At 44.7% G+C, this 20,706-nt stretch overlaps 2 protein-coding genes across 3 annotated transcripts; both read left to right on the forward strand.

Annotated features, from left to right (window-relative positions):
* The first annotated feature begins 3,433 nt into the window (after positions 1 to 3,433).
* LOC106585484 (beta-crystallin B3-like) lies at positions 3,434 to 6,318 on the forward strand. Of its 2 annotated transcripts, none has more exons than XM_082968781.1 (6): positions 3,434 to 3,483; positions 4,174 to 4,289; positions 4,524 to 4,642; positions 4,844 to 4,976; positions 5,559 to 5,701; positions 5,910 to 6,318. In XM_082968781.1, the coding sequence occupies exons 2-6, from the start codon at positions 4,215 to 4,217 to the stop codon at positions 6,151 to 6,153; spliced, it is 714 nt and encodes a 237-aa protein (XP_082824907.1). In that variant the 5' UTR covers positions 3,434 to 3,483; positions 4,174 to 4,214; the 3' UTR covers positions 6,154 to 6,318. The 2 variants fall into 2 exon arrangements, with proteins under 2 accessions (XP_082824907.1, XP_082824908.1); XM_082968782.1 differs by having other exon boundaries at positions 3,443 to 3,484; positions 4,191 to 4,289.
* An 11,461-nt stretch (positions 6,319 to 17,779) lies between these two features.
* LOC106585485 (beta-crystallin B2) lies at positions 17,780 to 20,618 on the forward strand. The gene is made up of 6 exons (XM_014171740.3): positions 17,780 to 17,802; positions 18,243 to 18,324; positions 19,179 to 19,297; positions 19,702 to 19,834; positions 19,944 to 20,086; positions 20,273 to 20,618. The coding sequence occupies exons 2-6, from the start codon at positions 18,262 to 18,264 to the stop codon at positions 20,448 to 20,450; spliced, it is 636 nt and encodes a 211-aa protein (XP_014027215.1). The 5' UTR covers positions 17,780 to 17,802; positions 18,243 to 18,261; the 3' UTR covers positions 20,451 to 20,618.
* Positions 20,619 to 20,706: the final 88 nt, after the last annotated feature.

Consider the following 20,706-nt stretch of genomic DNA (forward strand, 5'->3'; position numbering starts at 1 on the left):
AGGGAGGTTTGAGGGGTAGAGTTGTGTAGGGAGGTTTAAGGGGTAGAGTTGTGTAGGGAGGTTTGAGGGGTAGAGTTGTGGAGGGAGATTTGAGGGGTAGAGTTGTGGAGGGAGGTTTAAGAGCGGTAGAGTTGTGTAGGGAGGTTTTAAGAGCGGTAGAGTTGTGGAGGGAGGTTTTAAGAGCGGTAGAGTTGTGGAGGGAGGTTTGAGGGGTAGAGTTGTGGAGGGAGGTTTGAGCGGTAGAGTTGTGGAGGGAGGTTTGAAGGGGTGGAGTTGTGTAGGGAGGTTTAAGAGCGGTAGAGTTGTGTAGGGAGGTTTGAGGGGTAGAGTTCTGTAGGGAGGTTTGAGCGGTAGAGTTGTGGAGGGAGGTTTGAGGGGTAGAGTTGTGTAGGGAGGTTTAAGAGCTGTAGAGTTGTGTAGGGAGGTTTAAGAGCTGTAGAGTTGTGTAGGGAGGTTTGAGGGGTAGAGTTGTGGAGGGAGGTTTGAGGGGTAGAGTTGTGTAGGGAGGTTTAAGGGGTAGAGTTGTGTAGGGAGGTTTGAGGGGTAGAGTTGTGTAGGGAGGTTTGAGGGGTAGAGTTGTGTACGGAGGTTTGAGGGGTAGAGTTGTGGAGGGAGGATTTGAGGGGTAGAGTTGTGGAGGGAGGATTTGAGGGGTAGAGTTGTGGAGGGAGGATTTGAGGGGTAGAGTTGTGGAGGGAGGTTTGAGGGGTAGAGTTGTGGAGGGAGATTTGAGGGGTAGAGTTGTGGAGGGAGGTTTGAGGGGTAGAGTTGTGGAGGGAGGTTTGAGCGGTAGAGTTGTGGAGGGAGGTTTAAGAGCGGTAGAGTTGTGTAGGGAGGTTTAAGAGCGGTAGAGTTGTGTAGGGAGGTTTGAGGGGTAGAGTTGTGTAGGGAGGTTTGAGGGGTAGAGTTGTGTAGGGAGGTTTGAGGGGTAGTGTTGTGTAGGGAGGTTTGAGGGTTAGAGTTGTGTAGGGAGGTTTGAGGGGTAGAGTTGTGTAGGGAGGTTTGAGCGGTAGAGTTGTGGAGGGAGGTTTGAGGGGTAGAGATGTGTAGGGAGGTTTAAGAGCTGTAGAGTTGTGTAGGGAGGTTTAAGAGCTGTAGAGTTGTGTAGGGAGGTTTGAGGGGTAGAGTTGTGGAGGGAGGTTTGAGGGGTAGAGTTGTGTAGGGAGGTTTAAGGGGTAGAGTTGTGTAGGGAGGTTTGAGGGGTAGAGTTGTGTAGGGAGGTTTGAGGGGTAGAGTTGTGTAGGGAGGTTTGAGGGGTAGAGTTGTGGAGGGAGGATTTGAGGGGTAGAGTTGTGGAGGGAGGATTTGAGGGGTAGAGTTGTGGAGGGAGGATTTGAGGGGTAGAGTTGTGGAGGGAGGTTTGAGGGGTAGAGTTGTGGAGGGAGGTTTGAGGGGTAGAGTTGTGGAGGGAGGTTTAAGAGCGGTAGAGTTGTGTAGGGAGGTTTTAAGAGCGGTAGAGTTGTGGAGGGAGGTTTGAGGGGTAGAGTTGTGGAGGGAGGTTTGAGCGGTAGAGTTGTGGAGGGAGGTTTGAAGGGGTGGAGTTGTGTAGGGAGGTTTAAGAGCGGTAGAGTTGTGTAGGGAGGTTTGAGGGGTAGAGTTCTGTAGGGAGGTTTGAGCGGTAGAGTTGTGGAGGGAGGTTTGAGGGGTAGAGTTGTGTAGGGAGGTTTAAGAGCTGTAGAGTTGTGTAGGGAGGTTTAAGAGCTGTAGAGTTGTGTAGGGAGGTTTGAGGGGTAGAGTTGTGGAGGGAGGTTTGAGGGGTAGAGTTGTGTAGGGAGGTTTAAGGGGTAGAGTTGTGTAGGGAGGTTTGAGGGGTAGAGTTGTGGAGGGAGGTTTGAGGGGTAGAGTTGTGGAGGGAGGTTTAAGAGCGGTAGAGTTGTGTAGGGAGGTTTTAAGAGCGGTAGAGTTGTGGAGGGAGGTTTGAGGGGTAGAGTTGTGGAGGGAGGTTTGAGCGGTAGAGTTGTGGAGGGAGGTTTGAAGGGGTGGAGTTGTGTAGGGAGGTTTAAGAGCGGTAGAGTTGTGTAGGGAGGTTTGAGGGGTAGAGTTGTGTAGGGAGGTTTGAGCGGTAGAGTTGTGGAGGGAGGTTTGAGGGGTAGAGTTGTGTAGGGAGGTTTAAGAGCTGTAGAGTTGTGTAGGGAGGTTTAAGAGCTGTAGAGTTGTGTAGGGAGGTTTGAGGGGTAGAGTTGTGGAGGGAGGTTTGAGGGGTAGAGTTGTGTAGGGAGGTTTAAGGGGTAGAGTTGTGTAGGGAGGTTTGAGGGGTAGAGTTGTGTAGGGAGGTTTGAGGGGTAGAGTTGTGTAGGGAGGTTTGAGGGGTAGAGTTGTGGAGGGAGGATTTGAGGGGTAGAGTTGTGGAGGGAGGATTTGAGGGGTAGAGTTGTGGAGGGAGGATTTGAGGGGTAGAGTTGTGGAGGGAGGTTTGAGGGGTAGAGTTGTGGAGGGAGGTTTGAGGGGTAGAGTTGTGGAGGGAGGTTTAAGAGCGGTAGAGTTGTGTAGGGAGGTTTTAAGAGCGGTAGAGTTGTGGAGGGAGGTTTGAGGGGTAGAGTTGTGGAGGGAGGTTTGAGCGGTAGAGTTGTGGAGGGAGGTTTGAAGGGGTGGAGTTGTGTAGGGAGGTTTAAGAGCGGTAGAGTTGTGTAGGGAGGTTTGAGGGGTAGAGTTGTGTAGGGAGGTTTGAGCGGTAGAGTTGTGGAGGGAGGTTTGAGGGGTAGAGTTGTGTAGGGAGGTTTAAGAGCGGTAGAGTTGTGTAGGGAGGTTTAAGAGCGGTAGAGTTGTGTAGGGAGGTTTGAGGGGTAGAGTTGTGTAGGGAGGTTTGAGGGGTAGAGTTGTGTAGGGAGGTTTAAGAGCGGTAGAGTTGTGTAGGGAGGTTTAAGAGCGGTAGAGTTGTGTAGGGAGGTTTGAGGGGTAGAGTTGTGTATGGAGGTTTGAGGGGTAGAGTTGTGTAGGGAGGTTTGAGGGGTAGAGTGTTTGATGTAGGGAGGTTTAAGAGAGATTGAGGGTCAGGGTTTGGTCAATGAAGGTAAATGATGTCAACAGGATATAGTAAAATGAGGTCAATGTTATGTTTGTTTTTATGAATGGTTTGGTTCCTTATTGTGTGTTGGTGATGTTATTGGTCCGAGTGGTGTGAGGAGGTTAGGTGATGTTTAGACTGCTGGGTGTGGTTAGTGTGTGTGTGTGAGCGTGTCTACCAGTTTGTGCTGAGTGGGGCTGTTTGCTGAATCCTCTTGGCTCCCTCTCCTTGTACCCACACATACCACGCACTGGCAGCCAGGCGGACGGGCAGGGTAGCGTGTGCCAACACAGCTGCATATTGAGAGGTAGCGTTATGGACACAATGTCAGCGACAGACTTGCTGTATCAACAGCTCCCCCTTTTCTGCTGTTGTGGCCAGAAATAAACCATAAATACCCCCCCTGCCCTCCAACGGCTCAACCCCAAACACCAAGTGGCACAGAGAGAGAGGCTAGCAATACACAGCAGGCATATCCAGGTAAAAACAGCTTGGTTCTGCACAGCAGGATTAACAAGGTTTTAATTGAACTTTAAAACTGATTTTACATGAAAAGTAAAGGAGACCCCACAGTTGTGATTGTTGACGGATGGAGAAGGAGAGGTTGGATGGGGTGGGGGGATAGGAATGATTGTGTAGTATTTTTAGAGTTGGTAAAGATATAATTTGGTATGCTTAAATGTTTGCAGTAAAATATATGATTGAGCAAGTGAGGAGTTTGCAGAATAGAGTATTATGGAATGTGTGTTGTTTGTAGTGATCGGTTTGATTGAGTCGGGGGTGCAGAACTGGTTATGATACAGACTGAGGCTTGCAGAGTTGGACATGATAGACAGTGAAAGATGGAATCACTGATTTGAAAGGTTGCACTGCAGTGTTTGAGAATAACATGCTCATAGGGGGATGACTCTGGGCCGTAGTTATAGCCTACAGTCAGGAAAAACTCCTGGCCCCAGGGTTTTTCCCTGGAGATAGAAAAGTGTAGATTACAGCCCCTCAGGTCCTTATTCGTCTGCACCAATGTGCTCTTCTGCTCTCTGAAGTGGATGCAAATCTTGACTGATTCAAAGGAGTAAAAGGATCCATTGATACTGAGAGGACTGATGGTCATCATTGTGAAATGAATGTCATCATGGTGTCTGTGTTTCTCTTTTCGCTGTCTCTCTCCTGATTGTGCTCCTGAGAGAGGAGTAACCAGTGGAGCAGGAGGATGTCGGAGCAGCAGAGTGCCCCGGAGCAGCTGGCTGCAGGGAAGAGCCAGGGTGGAGCAGGAGCAACTTACAAGGTACTGTACCCTCCCTCTTTTCCCATCTGTTATCTGTCTATTTCTCTCTTGTGATGTTTCTCTTCATTTATTTTTCTCTCCTTCGCCCACTTCTCTATTTTCCCACTTCTCTATAAACCCTCTTCCTTAGTCCCCCATATATTTCCTCTCTTTATACTGTAAGCTTGACTTTCTCAATATTAGTATCTTTCCTCCTCTTTCCCCTCTCTGTCTCTCCTCCTCTCTCTGATCCAGGTGGTGCTGTTTGAGCTTGAGAATTTCCAGGGCCGCAAGGCTGAGTTTTCTACCGAGTGTAAAGACGTTTCAGAGAAGGGCCTGGAGAAGGTGGGCTCTGTGCTGGTTGAGTCTGGCCCGTGAGTACTGGTGCATTGGTGTCATTCACAGACACACACTTTCTTACACATACAGAATATGTATTTTCAGGTTCAGGTTAAGTGTTTTTTATTTTTATTATTATACTGTATATCTGTTACCACATTTGGCCAAATACAACGTCATACATGCTGAGGAGAGATATTCTAACTCAGCCTCGTCCTTGTCCTCTCTCCTGTCAGATGGGTGGGGTATGACCGCCAGGGGTTTGCAGGTGAGCAGTTTGTTCTGGAGAAAGGCGAGTATCCACGCTGGGACACCTGGACCAACAGCCAGTACAGCTACTCCTTCTGGTCCATGCGGCCTCTCAACGTGGTGGGTAGCACTCAAACAATGTCTAAACATACCCCGTGTAGCACAGTTGGTAGAGCATGGTGCTTGCAATGCCAAGGTTGTGGGTTCGATTCCCACCGGGGTACCGATATGTGGATAAGAGCGTCAGCTAAATGACAGAAATGTAAACATGCTCAACATACTCACTGACCATGTTAACACGTTTACCATCTCACCACCCTGCATTCCCTACCTATCTCTATCGACATTCTCTGAGCCACATTCTATCTGCAATATTAAAGCTGATCTACACCTTATAAATAATATAATAATAAAAATTATACTAAAAAACAAATATTCTCTGAGCATCTCAGTACTCCCATTTATCTCAACACTCGCAGATTATCTCAACACTTTAACCATTGCAGAACTCCATGTTCATCTCAACAGTAATTTGTCACCTCAGCAGACGGCTCTCATTGGCTATCTGAATGCTCACTGATTACCTGAAGCCTCTCTCTATCTCAGCACTCACAGTCTATCTCAACAATCAGCTCTCAGTAAACATCTTAACACTAAGAGAGTCTGTTTGTGTGTGTGCATATTTCCATTTCTCCTCTTTAGGATAGTGCCGAACACAAGCTCCATCTGTTTGAGAGCCCAGGCTTCACTGGTAGAAAGATGGAGATTGTTGATGATGATGTTCCCAGTTTGTGGGGACATGGTTTCCAAGATCGCGTAGCGAGTGTCAAGGCCCTCAACGGAACGTAAGAGCTCCCTTTCACCCTCTCTCATTTTCTTCCTTTTTAACTTGCTCTCTCTCTCTCCGTCCTTTTTCTGTTTCTCTCATGTCTCACTTCATCTCTCGTCTTTCTCCTGAAAACCTTTAAAAGATGGTCAATTATGCTAACTGTCATATTCTGACTTCTATTTTGGTCCTGTCTCATGGACTCCTTCTCTGTTCCTTTGTTGCAGATGGGTGGGCTACATGTACCCCGGCTACAGGGGGTGCCAGTATGTGTTTGAGTGTGGAGACTTCAAGCACTGGAACGACTGGGATGCCCCTGCACCTCAGATCCAGTCTGTCCGACGTGTGCGAGACATGCAGTGGCACAAGAGAGGGTGTTTCACCGTCCCTGTTCCTGCCCCTGCTCCAGCTCCTGCCCCTGCCCCTGCCCCAGCACCCCCTGCACCCCCTGCCGCCTCCGGGGCCAGCTGAAGAGGATTCTAAACAACTTACCCCCCAGAGCCTCTTCCATGAGCCTCTTTCTACCATCAGTGCTTGCCCTCTGCCTGACCCTAACCATGGCAAATGCTGCTCCTGCTTAGTGAGGAGAAGTGCTATATATGTTTCAGTGGCAAATAAAGTTTGTTTGACCAGAAATGTATTGTGTTTGTTGGTGCTGTTTCTATTGTTGAAATCCTTGGGCTTGTCAGGTGTAGGGTTTCAACATTCTGGTAACTTTATAAAAATGTCCAGTTTTTCAAGAAACGCTGGTTGGAGGATTCTGGATTTCCTGCTTGTTTCCTCCTCATTCTGAGAATCCTGGGAATTTGGGGGAAATGACTGGAATTTTGCTAACCTAGTCAGCTGTGGAGTTGGTTGAGTCAACAATAACAATGTTACTGTAGATTATTGTTGCCAAATTACACAGACAGTCATAGAACATATTTAAATACAAATTCAACAGTAGGCTTAGTGACAAATCTGACTCATAGATTAGTTTTGACATAGATGCCTCTTCAAGTCTTATTTCTACATTAGTTTTCCACAGCTTTTGTTGAAGTCATAGAGGGATATACTTTTTAAGTCTTAAAAGTTGACAGGGGAATTCTGGCATGAACAACACATGGTATGTTAGAAGAAAGCTTTGTTCCACATCTCTCTGGACATGCTGATGTCACGTCATCTCATTTACATCTCATCTCCACATTTCCTCAGCTGGCCATCACTGTCTTGAAATAGTGTTGTGAAATGCTCTTGATAAAAAAAGATAAATAGCCTATGTCAACAATGGGAATACATTTAATTGAATCACACCAAGAATAATGTCTCAAGTTCCAATCTTTATTCAATGCACTTCAAAGGTGGAAACAGGAGGGGTAAAAACGTGGAGGCTGGGAGTGTGCTAAAGTAATTGACAAAAGTTATTCTACTTCATATACTATTATTATCATCATAATATCATATTTTAATGGTTAAGAACCACAAATCCACTATCAATCAGACCATTTTTTTCAAAGTAAACTTTATTTAACTAGGCAAGTCAGTTAAGAACAAATTCTTATTTACAATGACAGCCTACCTGGGAACAGTGGGTTAACTGCCTTGTTCAGAGGCAGAATGACAGATTTTTACCTTGTCAGCTCAGGGATTTGATCAAGCAACCTCTTGGTTACTGGTTCACCGCTCTAACCACTAGGCTCCCTGCTGCCCCAAGGGTCCTAACAAGGGTCCTATCATGGTCAAACACTTATCAGGGAGAGATATATGCTGATAGAGGGGAGACCAGCCCCTCAGTGCCTTAGTTGGGTCAGTCTTCTCATTCTCTGAAGCTTAGTCAGGTGAAGCCTGCATCGATGTGCTCTTCTGCTCTCTGAGATTTGACTGATGCAGTGGGGAAAAAAATAAACATTTATTGTGAGAGTATTGATGGCCATCATGGTGAAATGTTTAGGTTCAATTAAATCTCATAATAGTTATGTCTGTATGAAATGTGTTATGATAGAGTAGGGCCAGGATTAATTCAGATTATTCCGTGGTAAACGACAATCGCATATATTTTCATTGCTTTTGTGTGTTGGATGTGTAACTGCATTGGAGCTGCCAAATTGGTGGGTGGGTGCTCTTGTTCTCATTCACGAAACTACACCCTTCCCAGAACGAGATAGTGTTTTCTAGAAATATTATCCAGTATGCTCCTCAGCATTTTTACTAATGCGATTTCTATGCTTTCAATGGCAATGTCTGCAAAGGTATAACGCCGGGAGCCGCTTGTGGATTTGACAGCTCCAACGCAGTTATACCTCTGTCACCGCCTAAACCAAAGCAATGATAAACTATGCTATTTTTGGTTACCACTGGTGAACACTGATCTGATTGAATCCTGGGCCTAGATTAGGCCTACACACAACAACAATAATACTGTGGGCCTGTGCTAACTGTATACAGTATACAGTGCATCTGATAGTCACTCTGACAGAGCTCCAGAGGTTCTCTGTGGAAATGGGAGAACCTTTCAGAAGGACAACCATCTCTGCAGCACTCCACCAATCAGGCCTTTATGGTAGAGCGGCCAGATGGAAGCCACTCCTCAGTAAAAGGCACATGACAGCCTGCTTGGAGTTTTCCAAAAGGCACCTAAAGGACTCTCAGTACATGAGAAACAAGATTCTCTGCTCTGATAAAACCAAAATTTAACTCTTTGGCCTGAATGCCAAGCGTTAGGTCTGGAGGAAACCTGGCACCATCCCTACAGTGAAGCATGGTGGTGGCAGCATCATGCTGTGGGGATGATTTTCATCGGCAGGGACTGGGTGACTAGTCAGGATCGAGGGAAATATGAACGGAGCAAAGTATAGAGAGATCCTTGATGAAACCTGCTCCAGAGCACTCAGGACCTCAGACTGGGGCGAACGTTCACCTTCCAACAGGACAAAGACCTTAAGCACACAGCCAATACAACACAGTAGTGGCTTCGGGACAAGTCTCTGAATGTCCTTGAGTGGCCCAGCCAGGACTTGAACCCGATCAAACATCTCTGCAGAGACCTGAAAATAGCTGTGCAGCAACGCTCCCCATCCAACCTGACAGAGCTTGAGAGAATCTGCAGAGAAGAATGGGAGAAACTCCCCAAATACAGGTGTGCAAAGCTTGTATAGTCATGCCCAAGAAGACTCAAGGCTGTAATAACTGTGAATCTGTTATTGCTTTGTCATTATGAGGTATTGTTTGTAGATTGGTGAGGGAAAAAAACTATTTCATCCGTTTTTGAATTAAGCTGTAACGTAACAAAATGTTGAAAAATCAAGGGGTCTGAATAGTTTCCGAATGCACTATACTTTGGTAACCGATACATGTAACCGATACACTGTAATACCTCCACTGTATTCACATCCTACCATAACCTTGTCTGTACATTATGCCTTGAATCTATTCTACCACGCCCAGAAATCTGCTCCCTTTACTCTCTGTTCCAAACACACTAAACGACCAGTTATTTTACCCTTTAGCCATACCCTTATCCTACACCTCCTCTGTTCCTCTGGTGATGTAGAGGTTAACCCAGGCCCTGCAGCCCCTAGCTCCACTCCCATTCCCCGGGCGCTTTCATTTGTTGACTTCTGTAACCGTAAAAGCCTTGGTTTCATGCATGTTAACATTAGAAGCCTCCTCCCTAAGTTTGTTTTATTCACTGCTTTAGCACACTCCGCCAACCTGGATGTCCTAGCCGTGTCTGAATCCTGGCTTAGGAGGGCCACCAAAAATCCTGAAATTTCCATCCCTAACTATAACATTTTCCGACAAGATAGAACTGCCATATGGGGCGGAGTTGCAATCTACTGCAGAGACAGCCTACAGAGTTCTGTCATGCTATCCAGGTCTGTGCCCAAACAAGTCGAGCTTCTACTTTTAAAAATCCACCTTTCCAGAAATAAGTCTCTCACCATTGCCGCTTGTTATAAACCCCCTTTAGCCCCCAGCTGAGCCCTGGACACCATATGTGAATTGATTGCCCCCCATCTATCTTCAGAGTTCGTACTGTTAGGTGACCTAAACTGGGACATACTTAACACCCCGGCCGTCCTACAATCTAAGCTAGATGCCCTCAATCTCACACCAATTATCAAGGATCCTATCAGGTACAACCCTAAATCCGTAACCATGGGCACCCTCTTAGATATCATCCTGACCAACTTTCCCTCTAAATACACCTCTGCTGTCTTCAACCAGGATCTCAGCAATCACTGCCTCATTGCCTGCATGCGTAATGGGTCTGGGGGTCAAACGAACACCCCTCATCACTGTCAAACGCTCCCTAAAACACTTCAGCGAGCAGGCCTTTCTAATCGATCTGGCCGGGTATCCTGGAAGGATATTGACCTCATCCCGTCAGTAGAGTATGCCTGGTTGCTCTTTAAAAGTGTTTTCCTCACCATCTTAAATAATCATGCCCGTTTAAAAAAATATAGAACTAAGAACAGATATAGCCCTTGGTTCACCCCAGACTGCCCTTGACCAGCACAAAAACAACCTGTGGCATTCTGCATTAGCATCGAATAGCCCCCATGATATGCAACTTTTCAGGGAAGTCAGGAACCAATATACTCAGTCAGTTAGGAAAGCTAAAGCTAACTTTTTCAAACAGAAATTTGCATCCTGTAGCATTAATTCCCCCCTCCCGCTTCTCCTTCACCCAAATCCAGATAGCTGATGTTCTGAAAGAGCTGCAAAATCTGAATCCCTACAAATCAGCTGGGCTAGACAATCTGGACCCTCTCTTTCTAAAATTATCAGCCGAAATTGTTGCAATCCCTATTCAACCTCTTTTTCGTATCGTCTGAGATCCCCAAAGATTGGAAAGATGCCGTGGTCATCCCCCTTCTTCAAACGGGGAGAAACTCTTAACCCAAACTGTTATAGACCTATATCCATCCTGCCCTGCCTTTCTAAAATCTTTGAAAGACAAGTTAACAAACAGATCACCGACCATTTCGAATCCCACCGTACCTTCTCCGCTATGCAATCCGGTTTCCAAGGTCCTAAACGATATCATAACCGCCATCGATAAAAGACAGTACTGTGCAGCCGTCTTCATCGACCTGGCCAAGGCTTTCGACTCTGTCAATCACCGCATTCTTTTCGGGAGACTCAATAGCCTTGGCTTCTCAAATGACTGCCTCGCCTGGTTCACCAACTACTTCTCAGATAGAGTTCAGTGTGTCAAATCGGAGGGCCTGTTGTCCGGACCTCTTGCAGTCTCTATGGGGGTGCCACAGGGTTCAATTCTCGGGCCGACTCTTTTCTCTGTATATATCAATGATGTCACTCTTGTTGCTGGTGATTCTCTGATCCACCTCTACGCGGACGACACCATTCTGTATACATCTGGCCCTTCTTTGGACACTGTGCTAACAAACCTCTAAACGAGCTTCAATGCCGTACAACACTCCTTCCGAGGCCTCCAACTGCTTTTAAATGCAAGTAAAACTAAGTGCATGCTCTTCAACTGATTGCTGCCCGCACCCTCCTGCCCGACTAGCATCACTACTCTGGACGGTTCTAACTTAGAATATGTGGACAACTACAAATACCTAGGTGTCTGGTTAGACTGTAAACTCTCCTTCCAGACTCACATTAAGCATCTCCAATCCAAAATTAAATCTAGAATCAGCTTCCTATTTCGCAACAAAGCATCCTTCACTCATGCTGCCAAACATACCCTCATAAAACTGACTATCCTACCGATCCTTGACTTCGGTGATGTCATTTACAAAATAGCCTCCAACACTCTACTCAGCAATTTGGATGCAGTCTATCACAGTACTATCCATTTCGTCATCAAAGTCCCATATACTACCCACCACTGCGACCTGTATGCTCTCGTTGGCTGGCCCTCGCTTCATATTCGTTGCCAAACCCACTGGCTCCAGGTCATCTATAACTCTTTGCTAGGTAAAGCCCTGCCTTATCTCAGCTCACTGTTCACCATAGCAGCACCCCCTCGTAGCACGCGCTCCAGCAGGTATATTTCACTGGTCACCCCCAAAGCCAACAATTCCTTTGGCCGCCTTTCCTTCCAGTTCTCTGCTGCCAGTGACTGGAATGAATTTCAAAAATCACTGAAGCTGGAGTCTTATATCTCCCTCTCTAACTTTAAGCATCAGCTGTCAGAGCAGCTTACCGATCACTGTACCTGTACACAGCCAATCTGTAAATAGCACACCCAACTACCTCATCCCCATATTGTTACTTATCCTCTTGCTCTTTTGCACCTCAGTATCTCCACTTGCACATCATCATCTGCACATCTATCACTCCAGTGTTAATGCTAAATTGTAATTATTTCGCCTCCATGGCCTATTTATTGCCTTACCTCCCAGCTCGTCTCCATTTGCACACACTGTACATAGATTTAACTATTGTGTTATTGACTGTACGTTTTTTTTATGTGTAACTCTGTGTTCTTGTTTTTGTCGCACTGCTTTGCTTTATCTTGGCCAGGTTGCAGTTGTAAATGAGAACTTGTTCTCAACTAGCCTACCTGGTTAAATAAAGGTGAAATAAAAAAATATCTATAAAAAAAGTATTTGGTAGCATTGTCTTTAAATTGTTTAACTTGGGTCAAACATTTCAGGTAGCCTTCCACAGGCTTCCCTAGAAAAGTTAGGTGAATTTTGGCCCGTTCCTCCTGACAGAGCTGGTGTAATTGAATCATGTTTTTAGGCCTTCTTGCTCGCACAGGCTTTTTCAGTTCTGCCCACAAATGTTCTATAGTATTGAGGTCAGGGCTTTGTGATGGCCACTACAATACCTTGACTTTGTTTACATTTACATTACATTTTAGTCATTTAGCAGATGCTCTTATCCAGAGCGACTTACAGTAATGAATGCATACATTTCATACATTTTTTTCCCGTACTGGTCCCCCGTGGGAATCGAACCCACAACCCTGGCATTGCAAACACCATGCTCTACCAACTGAGCCATTTGCCACAACTTTGGAAGTATGCTTGAGGTCATTGTCCATTTGGAAGACCCATTTGAGACCAAGCTTTAACTTCCTGACTGATGTCTTGAGATGTTGCTTCAATATATCCACATACTTTTCCTGCCTCATGATGCCATCTATTTTGTGAAGTGCACCGGTCCCTCCTGCAGCAAAGTACCCCCACAACATGATGCTGCCACCCTCGTGCTTCACGGTTGGGATGGTGTTCTTCCTCCAAACATAACGATGGTCATTATGGCCAAACAGTTCTATTTTTGTTTCATCAGACCAGAGGACATATCTACAAAAAGTATTATCTTTGTCCCCATGTGCAGTTGCAAACCGTAGTCTTGCTTTTTTATGGCGGTTTTGGAGCAGTGGCTTCTTGCTGAGCGGCCTTTCAGGTTATGTCGATATAGGACTCATTTTACTGTGGATATAGATACTTTTGTACCTGTTTCCTCCAGCATCTTCACAAGGTCCTTTACTGTTATTCTGGGATTGATTTGCACCTTTTGCACCAAAGTACGTTAATCTCTAGGAGACAGAACGCGTCTCCTTCCTGAGCGGTATGACAGCTGCGTGGCCCCATTGTGTTTATACTTGCGAACTATTGTTTGTACAGATGAACGTGGTACCTTCAGGCGTTTCGAAATTGCTCCCAAGGATGAACCCGACTTGTGGAGGTCTACAATTTTTTTTCTGAGGTCTTGGATGATTTCTTTTCATTTTCCCATGATGTCAAGCAAAGAGGCACTGAGTTTGAAGGTAGGCTTTGAAATACATCCACAGGTACACTTCTTACTGACTCAAATGATGTCAATTAGCCTATCAGAAGCTTCTAAAGCCATGACATCATTTACAGGAATTTTCCAAGCTGTTTAAAGACACAGTCAACTTAGTGTATGTAAACTTCTGACTCACTGGAATTGTGATACTGTGAATTATAAATGAAATAATATGTCTGTAAACAATTGTTGGAAACATTACTTGTGTCATTGTAACGGTTGTCGTCGGATTTAGACCAAAACGCAGCGGGGAAATGTGCACTCATCTTCTTTATTATAAACGGACAAGAAGGAGAACCAAAACAAACACGTACACAAAGATAACACAACGACTAACCACAGGCTGGTAATGCACAAGGCTATACACAAAACAATCTCCCACAAAGTACTCAACAAACACATACCTATATATAGGACTCTCAACCAGATGCAACTAGAAAACACCTGCCTCCAATTGAGAGTCCAACCCCAATTAACCTAACATAGAACAGTGCCCAAAAACCCCCGGAATACATAAATCAAATACCCTACTAAACAAACCACCACCCCGAACCACATAAAACAAATACCCTCTGCCATGTCCTGACCAAACTACAATAACAAATAACCCCTATTACTGGTCAGGACGTGACAGTCATGCACAAAGTAGATGTCCTAACCGACTTGACAAAACTATAGTTTGTTAAAAATAAATTTGTGTAGTGGTTGAAAAATTAGTTTTAATGACTCCAACCTAAGTGTATGTAAACTTCCGACTTCAACTGTACATACAAACTACACCCCAAAGAATGTGGGTGACAGTTGTCATGCAAAAGTTGTCATTTCAAAAAAATGCAACTTGATATGAGAATGTCGTTCACCTCCCAGCTAACTTTAGACCATGAGTACACACATCTGCTAGTGTATTGCAAGCTGGAAAGTACACTGAACAAAAATATAAACGCAACATGTAAAGTGTTGGTCCCATGTTTCGTGAGCTGAAATAAAAAATCACAGAAATGGTCCATACACACCAAAAGCTTATTTCTTTTTTGCAGAAATGTGTTTATATCCCTGTTAGTGATCATTTCTTCTTTACCAAGATAATGCATCCACCTGACAGGTGTGGCATATCACGAAGCTGATTAAATAGCATGATCGTTATATGGGGGTGAACTCATTCTGTAATAAAGCCTTTTTGTGGGGAAAAACGTATTCTGATTGGCTGGGCCTGGCTCCCCAGTGGATGGGCCTTGCTGCCAAGTGGGTGGGCCTATGCCCTCCCAGTCCCATCCATGGCTGCACCCCTGCCCAGTTATGTGAAATCCATAGATTAGGGCCTAATGAATTTATTTCAATTGACTGAATTCCTTATATGAACTGTAACTCAGTAAAATCTTTGAAATTGTTGCATGTTGTGTTTATATTTTGTCCAGTATAGGTATTTTGTGCCAATTGGGGTATTATGAAAAGCTGTTTAATAAAAAACTAAAAACAGGATAACATATTAACAAGAATGCAGGCCTTTCCCATTACTAAGAAGAGTGAAAATATATGTTTAATTTTTTTCATCTATACATTTTATTAACGTAACCATTGCATAATAAATTCCTCACCTTTTCTGGCGGTGGTGGGTTCTTATTCCGCATCTGTCATTTAATTGGATCTGGGAGCATAGTAAAAGATAGGCTATATGTATTTCAAGTTTTGCAATAGGCCTATCATAGGCAGTGCAGTTTATAATACCGGTATACAGTCGAATTTAAGAGGTGAACAGTTGATCCTTTATATTGAAGTAGGTCTTAGGAAACTACTGTAAGTGCATTATGTTTAGTAGACTGACTTAGACAATGTTTCATAATTCGCGGGCAGTCCATCATATTTAGGTTGCGGGGAAAGTCGACGCAAAACATTGTTGAATTCAAACGTTCTGCTGACAGGTTCACAACAATTTGCCATTATTTTCTCTCTCAGAAACGGACACAGTCCATTTCGAAATACAACATACATTGCTGCTAAAGCTTGAAACATTCTGCCAAAACAGTAAATAGACCGGTAGTTTATGTAACATATTTTACCGTAGGCCTATGGGTAGGCTACTATATTGGTGAGCGACAGGAGCGAGACATCATTGCCTATTTCATCTCAGGGTCTATATACCAAAGCAGGACATACAAACCCAATAATCTAAAAATAAACGAAATACTGAACAATAATTCGCTTGTTCACGCACGCAGAGTTGTATGATATGTATGGCCTATGCCAAATGTATAAATCTCAATATTTTTGTACATGTGCAAACTTTTCAGAAATGGTGCATGCAGAAATTTTGTATGAGATTATAATTCCACTTGAAAAACGCCCATTATTCACCTTATTTTATGTTTTCTTTGAAAGTATTGGAATTAGGCCAATACAGTTGGTCTATCTAAAGGACATAGCAATGGGGTACTTGGCCAAATGTTTTCAGAGATGTTGGCAGAATTTTTCATGGAAGATTCTTTGTCCATAAAATGAAGTGGGCAGAGAACAAACCCCTCTTCACATTATTTAAGATAGAATTGAAATATTATTTTGAAATTATGTAACAACAAAAATCAATACGCACCATAAAACGTTTAGACAAATTAGCAATTTATCTCGATATGTAATACCCCTTGTCTGTTAGGTTTAGGTTCCTTTCTTTGTATTTTTTTGTTTTTGTATTTGTTTTGTTCATAATAATAAATAAAAAAGTATAAAATCATTTTGGCAGAATGTTTCCTTTTGCAGTGACATTTGTTGAAGCATATCTGACGTTTCTGAAAGACAAAAACAATTGCAAATTTTTGTGGACCTGTAAGCAGATCGTTTGAATTCAATAATGTTTTGCATTTACCTAAATATAGGCTACTACACTGCCTGAGAATTCTGAAAAATGTCTACTCAGGAAAAAAATAAGTAAACTAGGCTACAGTAGGCCAATTTACAGTGGTAACCTACACACTTCACTGCAAAATATCAACCATCTGTTAAGCTGATAAATTCTACTGTATGTTATAAACCGTGTTCCTTTTTGGAAATAGATGCCAATTTCTAATTATTTTAGAGTGTAAAGATCAAACAAATAAATTTTTTTGCTCTTCTCACTAATGACACATTATTACATCTTGTTATTATATTTAGCTACCTGTTTTGTTATGAATAAGAGTGTCATCATATTTTCCTGTACAAGGTTAGTCTACTTTTGCCTTCTTGCCATGCACATTTTATTCTAGGTTGAAGATTGAAATGGGGCAAGTAGGTGGTCAATGTCATGGGATCTCCATCTTGGATTCAGCCCATACAGCCAAGGGTTGTGTAAATAGCTTTAAGCGCCAATGTACTTTTCCAATTTAATAAACTACATTTCAACCACATATCTCATTGTGCTCTATTCATTTCCCCATTCCAACACAACCACAAAAATCCTAACCCTAAGCCACCTTTATCCAGTGCAATGCAATGCATTTGATTCTATTCACAGCACATGTTCTTCTATCTGTGCACTAGGCCTATCTCTAATTCCTCCAACCACGGGCCTACCCCTGCTCCATCTAACTACTGTGCCACGTTCATCACCTCTAACTCCAACCAACTATAATTACTCCATCCAACTATATTTACTTCTACCAATTTACAGAATGATCTACATTCAACAAGTGAAATGTACTCCAGTTACTGCATTCAACGAGTGAAACACTAAGCTCTCTTGTTGACAGCTCACATCGGTGTGCAACTCTGCTCTTCTCCTGCCAGCAGCAGGAAGTTAGCTTGGCATGTCAACATTTTTGTCAGCTTAGTACAGATGACCTCTGGAGGTGTAAGCTTCCATATGTGGCAATGATAGGAAAACTGTTATATTATACCTTACATGCACTTACAATAAATGCTCTCCAATAGAAAGCATTGCCAATAACGACCCAATTGAATACTATGTTAACCATTATTCCTATGTAAGAGTAAACAGAAATATACTAGATATTGTGAGTTAAATCATTCCCTTTCTATCAATTTGGCAATCTCCCTCCTCTCTATCATCCTATCTCTCTCCCACTCTGGTGGTCCAGGCATACAGGCAGCTCTCATTGTAAGTGTGGGACTCTTGGCACAGGTTGTGCTGAATCATGTGGATATCGAACAATGACCGGCTGGATGAAATTGACAAGTAATGAAATAACTTTGAGGGGGAGTGAGAAGGGGGGCCAGGCAGAGCAGTGACCCCACAGTCCGGTCTGCTCAGCCTATTGCATGCTGATCTAGAGGGTGGCTTGGACACAGAGGAGTGTTGGCAGAGTTTCCACCCCTGAGCCCGCCGTATATATTGAGCCCAGCATGCCATCCCAAACACACTGGCACAGACAGGTACTGGTAAGAGATTCACGACCGTCGCTTTCCACATTATTTTATTGCTATTTTTATCCAACTTTGTCTACTTTTTAAAAATCAAACATCACTTTGAAGTTAATTTATTTAACATGTTGGGGTAACACACTTCTTTGTCATTCACTATACATAAAACTATTTAACTTACAACAAATAGATTAACATGAGGACCGTTGTCAATTTCACATTTTTCTGAAATATTTTTTAAGGAGGGAAAGGGGTGGGGACTTTTGTTTACATACATGAGAGAACCAGTTTTGTGCAGAATTTAACAGCAGATTTTCTGGCACTATTGTTTCATTACTTTTGCCAATATCCTATCAAACTGTAAACTACCCATTGGAATATAAACATTTTCAATTAGTCTACTGGGCCCTAAAAATATATGTTATGCACTCCATAATTTCTCCTTTATCTCTGTACAGTTTCATCATCCTGTTCACTATGGCCACAGACCACCAGAACCCTGCATCCAAGCAGCAGCAGCCAGGCACCAGTGCTTTCAAGGTGAGGGGGAGAGGGAGAGAGGGGAGAGGGGGAGAGGGGGAGAGGGGGAGAGGGGGAGGGGGCAAGAGGATGGCAGGGCAGGCTAGAGGATGGGCAGGGCAGAGGAAGGGCAGGGCAGATGAGGGCAGGGCAGAGGAGGGCAGGGCAGATGAGGGCAGGGCAGAGGAATGACAGGGCAGATAAGGGCAGGGCAGATGGGGCAGGGCAGAGGAGGGCAGGGCAGATGAGGGCAGGGCAGAGGAGGGCAGGGCAGATGAGGGCAGGGCAGAGGAATGACAGGGCAGATGAGGGCAGGGCAGATGAGGGCAGGGCAGAGGAGGGCAGGGCAGAGGAGGGCAGGGCAGAGGAGGGCTGGGCAGATGAGTGCAGGGCAGAGGAGGGCAGGGCAGAGGAGGGCAGGGCAGATGAGGGCAGGGCAGAGGAGGGCAGGGCAGAGGAGGGCAGGGCAGATGAGGGCAGGGCAGAGGAAGGGCAGGGCAGAGCAGAGGAAGGGCACAGCTGAAGAGGGCAGGGCAGAGGAATGACAAGGCAGATAAGGGCAGGGCAGAGGAGGGCAGAGCAGATGAGGGCAGGGCAGAGGAAGGGCAGGGCAGAGCAGAGGAAGGGCAGGGAAGAGGAGGGCAGGGCAGAGGAGGGCAGGGCAGAGGAGGGCAGGGCAGGATAGAGGAGGGAAAGCAAGAGGAATGGATAATGGTGGGGCACGGTGGATCAAAGACAATGAGACACTGTGGGATTGTTCGAGGCAAAAGTTACACAGTATTCTACATAATTTCCCTGTACAACTTGAGATGCCATCAGGGCTAGCATAGCAAGGAGACCTAAACATCCATGTTGTCTCTCCTTGTCTTCCACAGTTGATAATCTATGAACAGGAGAACTTCCAGGGGCGTTGCCATGAGCTGACTGGTCCCAGTAATGACCTCCAGGAAGCAGGCGTGGAGAAAGTGGGCTCCATACTGGTGCTGTGTGGACCGTGAGTGTGGCTCAGAGATAGTATGATAGAGAGAGGGAAAGAGAGAGAGGGACTACGAGTGAGACAGAGGGTGAGAGTTAAACAAAAGAGAAAGATAGAGACAAAAACAATAGGAGTTAGATAGTGGTGTGTGTATGTGTGGGCGGGGGGGGGGGGGGGGGGGGTAAATATAGTGTGATTCTCAAACAATAGAAAAAGAAAAGGTATGGCTGATAGGACAAATGAAAATGGTTCTGAACAAAAAAACAATAACTTCCAAACCATTCCATAACACAAATATAGTCACTGCATTGTGCACAAGGCACAGTATGTTCATACACCTTCCATCTTGTTTTTGTCATCCTTCACTTCCCCCCACAACCACCTTGTGCCCTCCTTACCTTGACTCGTCTGTGCTTCCTCAGATGGGTGGGTTACGAGCAGGCTAACTGTAAAGGGGAACAGTATGTGTTTGAGAAGGGGGAGTATCCTCGCTGGGATTCCTGGACCAACAGCAGACGTAGCGACAACATCTTTGCATTCCGCCCCATTAAAGTGGTAACGCAGCACACCTTCTCTACTACAACACAAATCAGCCATTTTGTTCAGCCTTTTTGAAGATTCCCTGTGACTGTTTCTTATGGTGTGTTTTCTATTCTCCTCACAGGACAGCCAGGAGCACAAGATTGTCCTGTATGAAAACCCCAGTTTCGCGGGGAAGAAGATCGAGATCATAGATGATGATGTCCCTAGCTTCCACTCACACGGATACCAAGAGAAGGTCACATCTGTCAGAGTTCAGAGTGGCACGTGAGTCTGTCCGCCAACAGAATAATTCTCTTACAGCAATATCTGCCCCAACATTACCATATCATATTGCCATTTTCTCCTAATCACGTGTTGATCTTATCTCCATGGCTTTCTTCTCTAAATACTTTTCTCCTTTTTTTCTCTCCCATACCCTGACTCTCACACCTTTGCTGGTTGTGTACCAAGTTGGGTGGGGTACCAGTATCCTGGCTACAGAGGCTATCAGTACCTGTTTGAGAAGGGGGAATACAAGGACTGTGCTGAGTTTGGTGCCCAGTTCCCTCAGATCCAGTCCGTCAGGCGCATCCGAGACATGCAGTGGCACCAGAGGGGAGCTTTTCACCCTGCCGCTGGTGCCAACTAAGCTTAAATGACTCTTTCCTGCACCAAGCCCTGACTCCTACAATCCTGCTCCTTCCCATACCCCTCTCTCAATCACCTACTCAAAATTGCATTTTGATGCCTATTGCCATTGTTTCAGTAGCACAATCCTTTAAAGCAAAATAATAAATCCTTGTTGCTTATCTTTCAAGTGGTCATGTGACTCAACTGTGTTTTCACCTCTACACATTTCCTCCTGTATTGTTTATCTGAACAGACAGTTACCCTTTCAATTACTG

The sequence above is a fragment of the Salmo salar genome, chromosome 24 (assembly GCF_965601325.2).
Source record: "Salmo salar chromosome 24, fSalSal1, whole genome shotgun sequence".
Classification (NCBI taxonomy): Eukaryota; Metazoa; Chordata; class Actinopteri; order Salmoniformes; family Salmonidae; genus Salmo; species Salmo salar.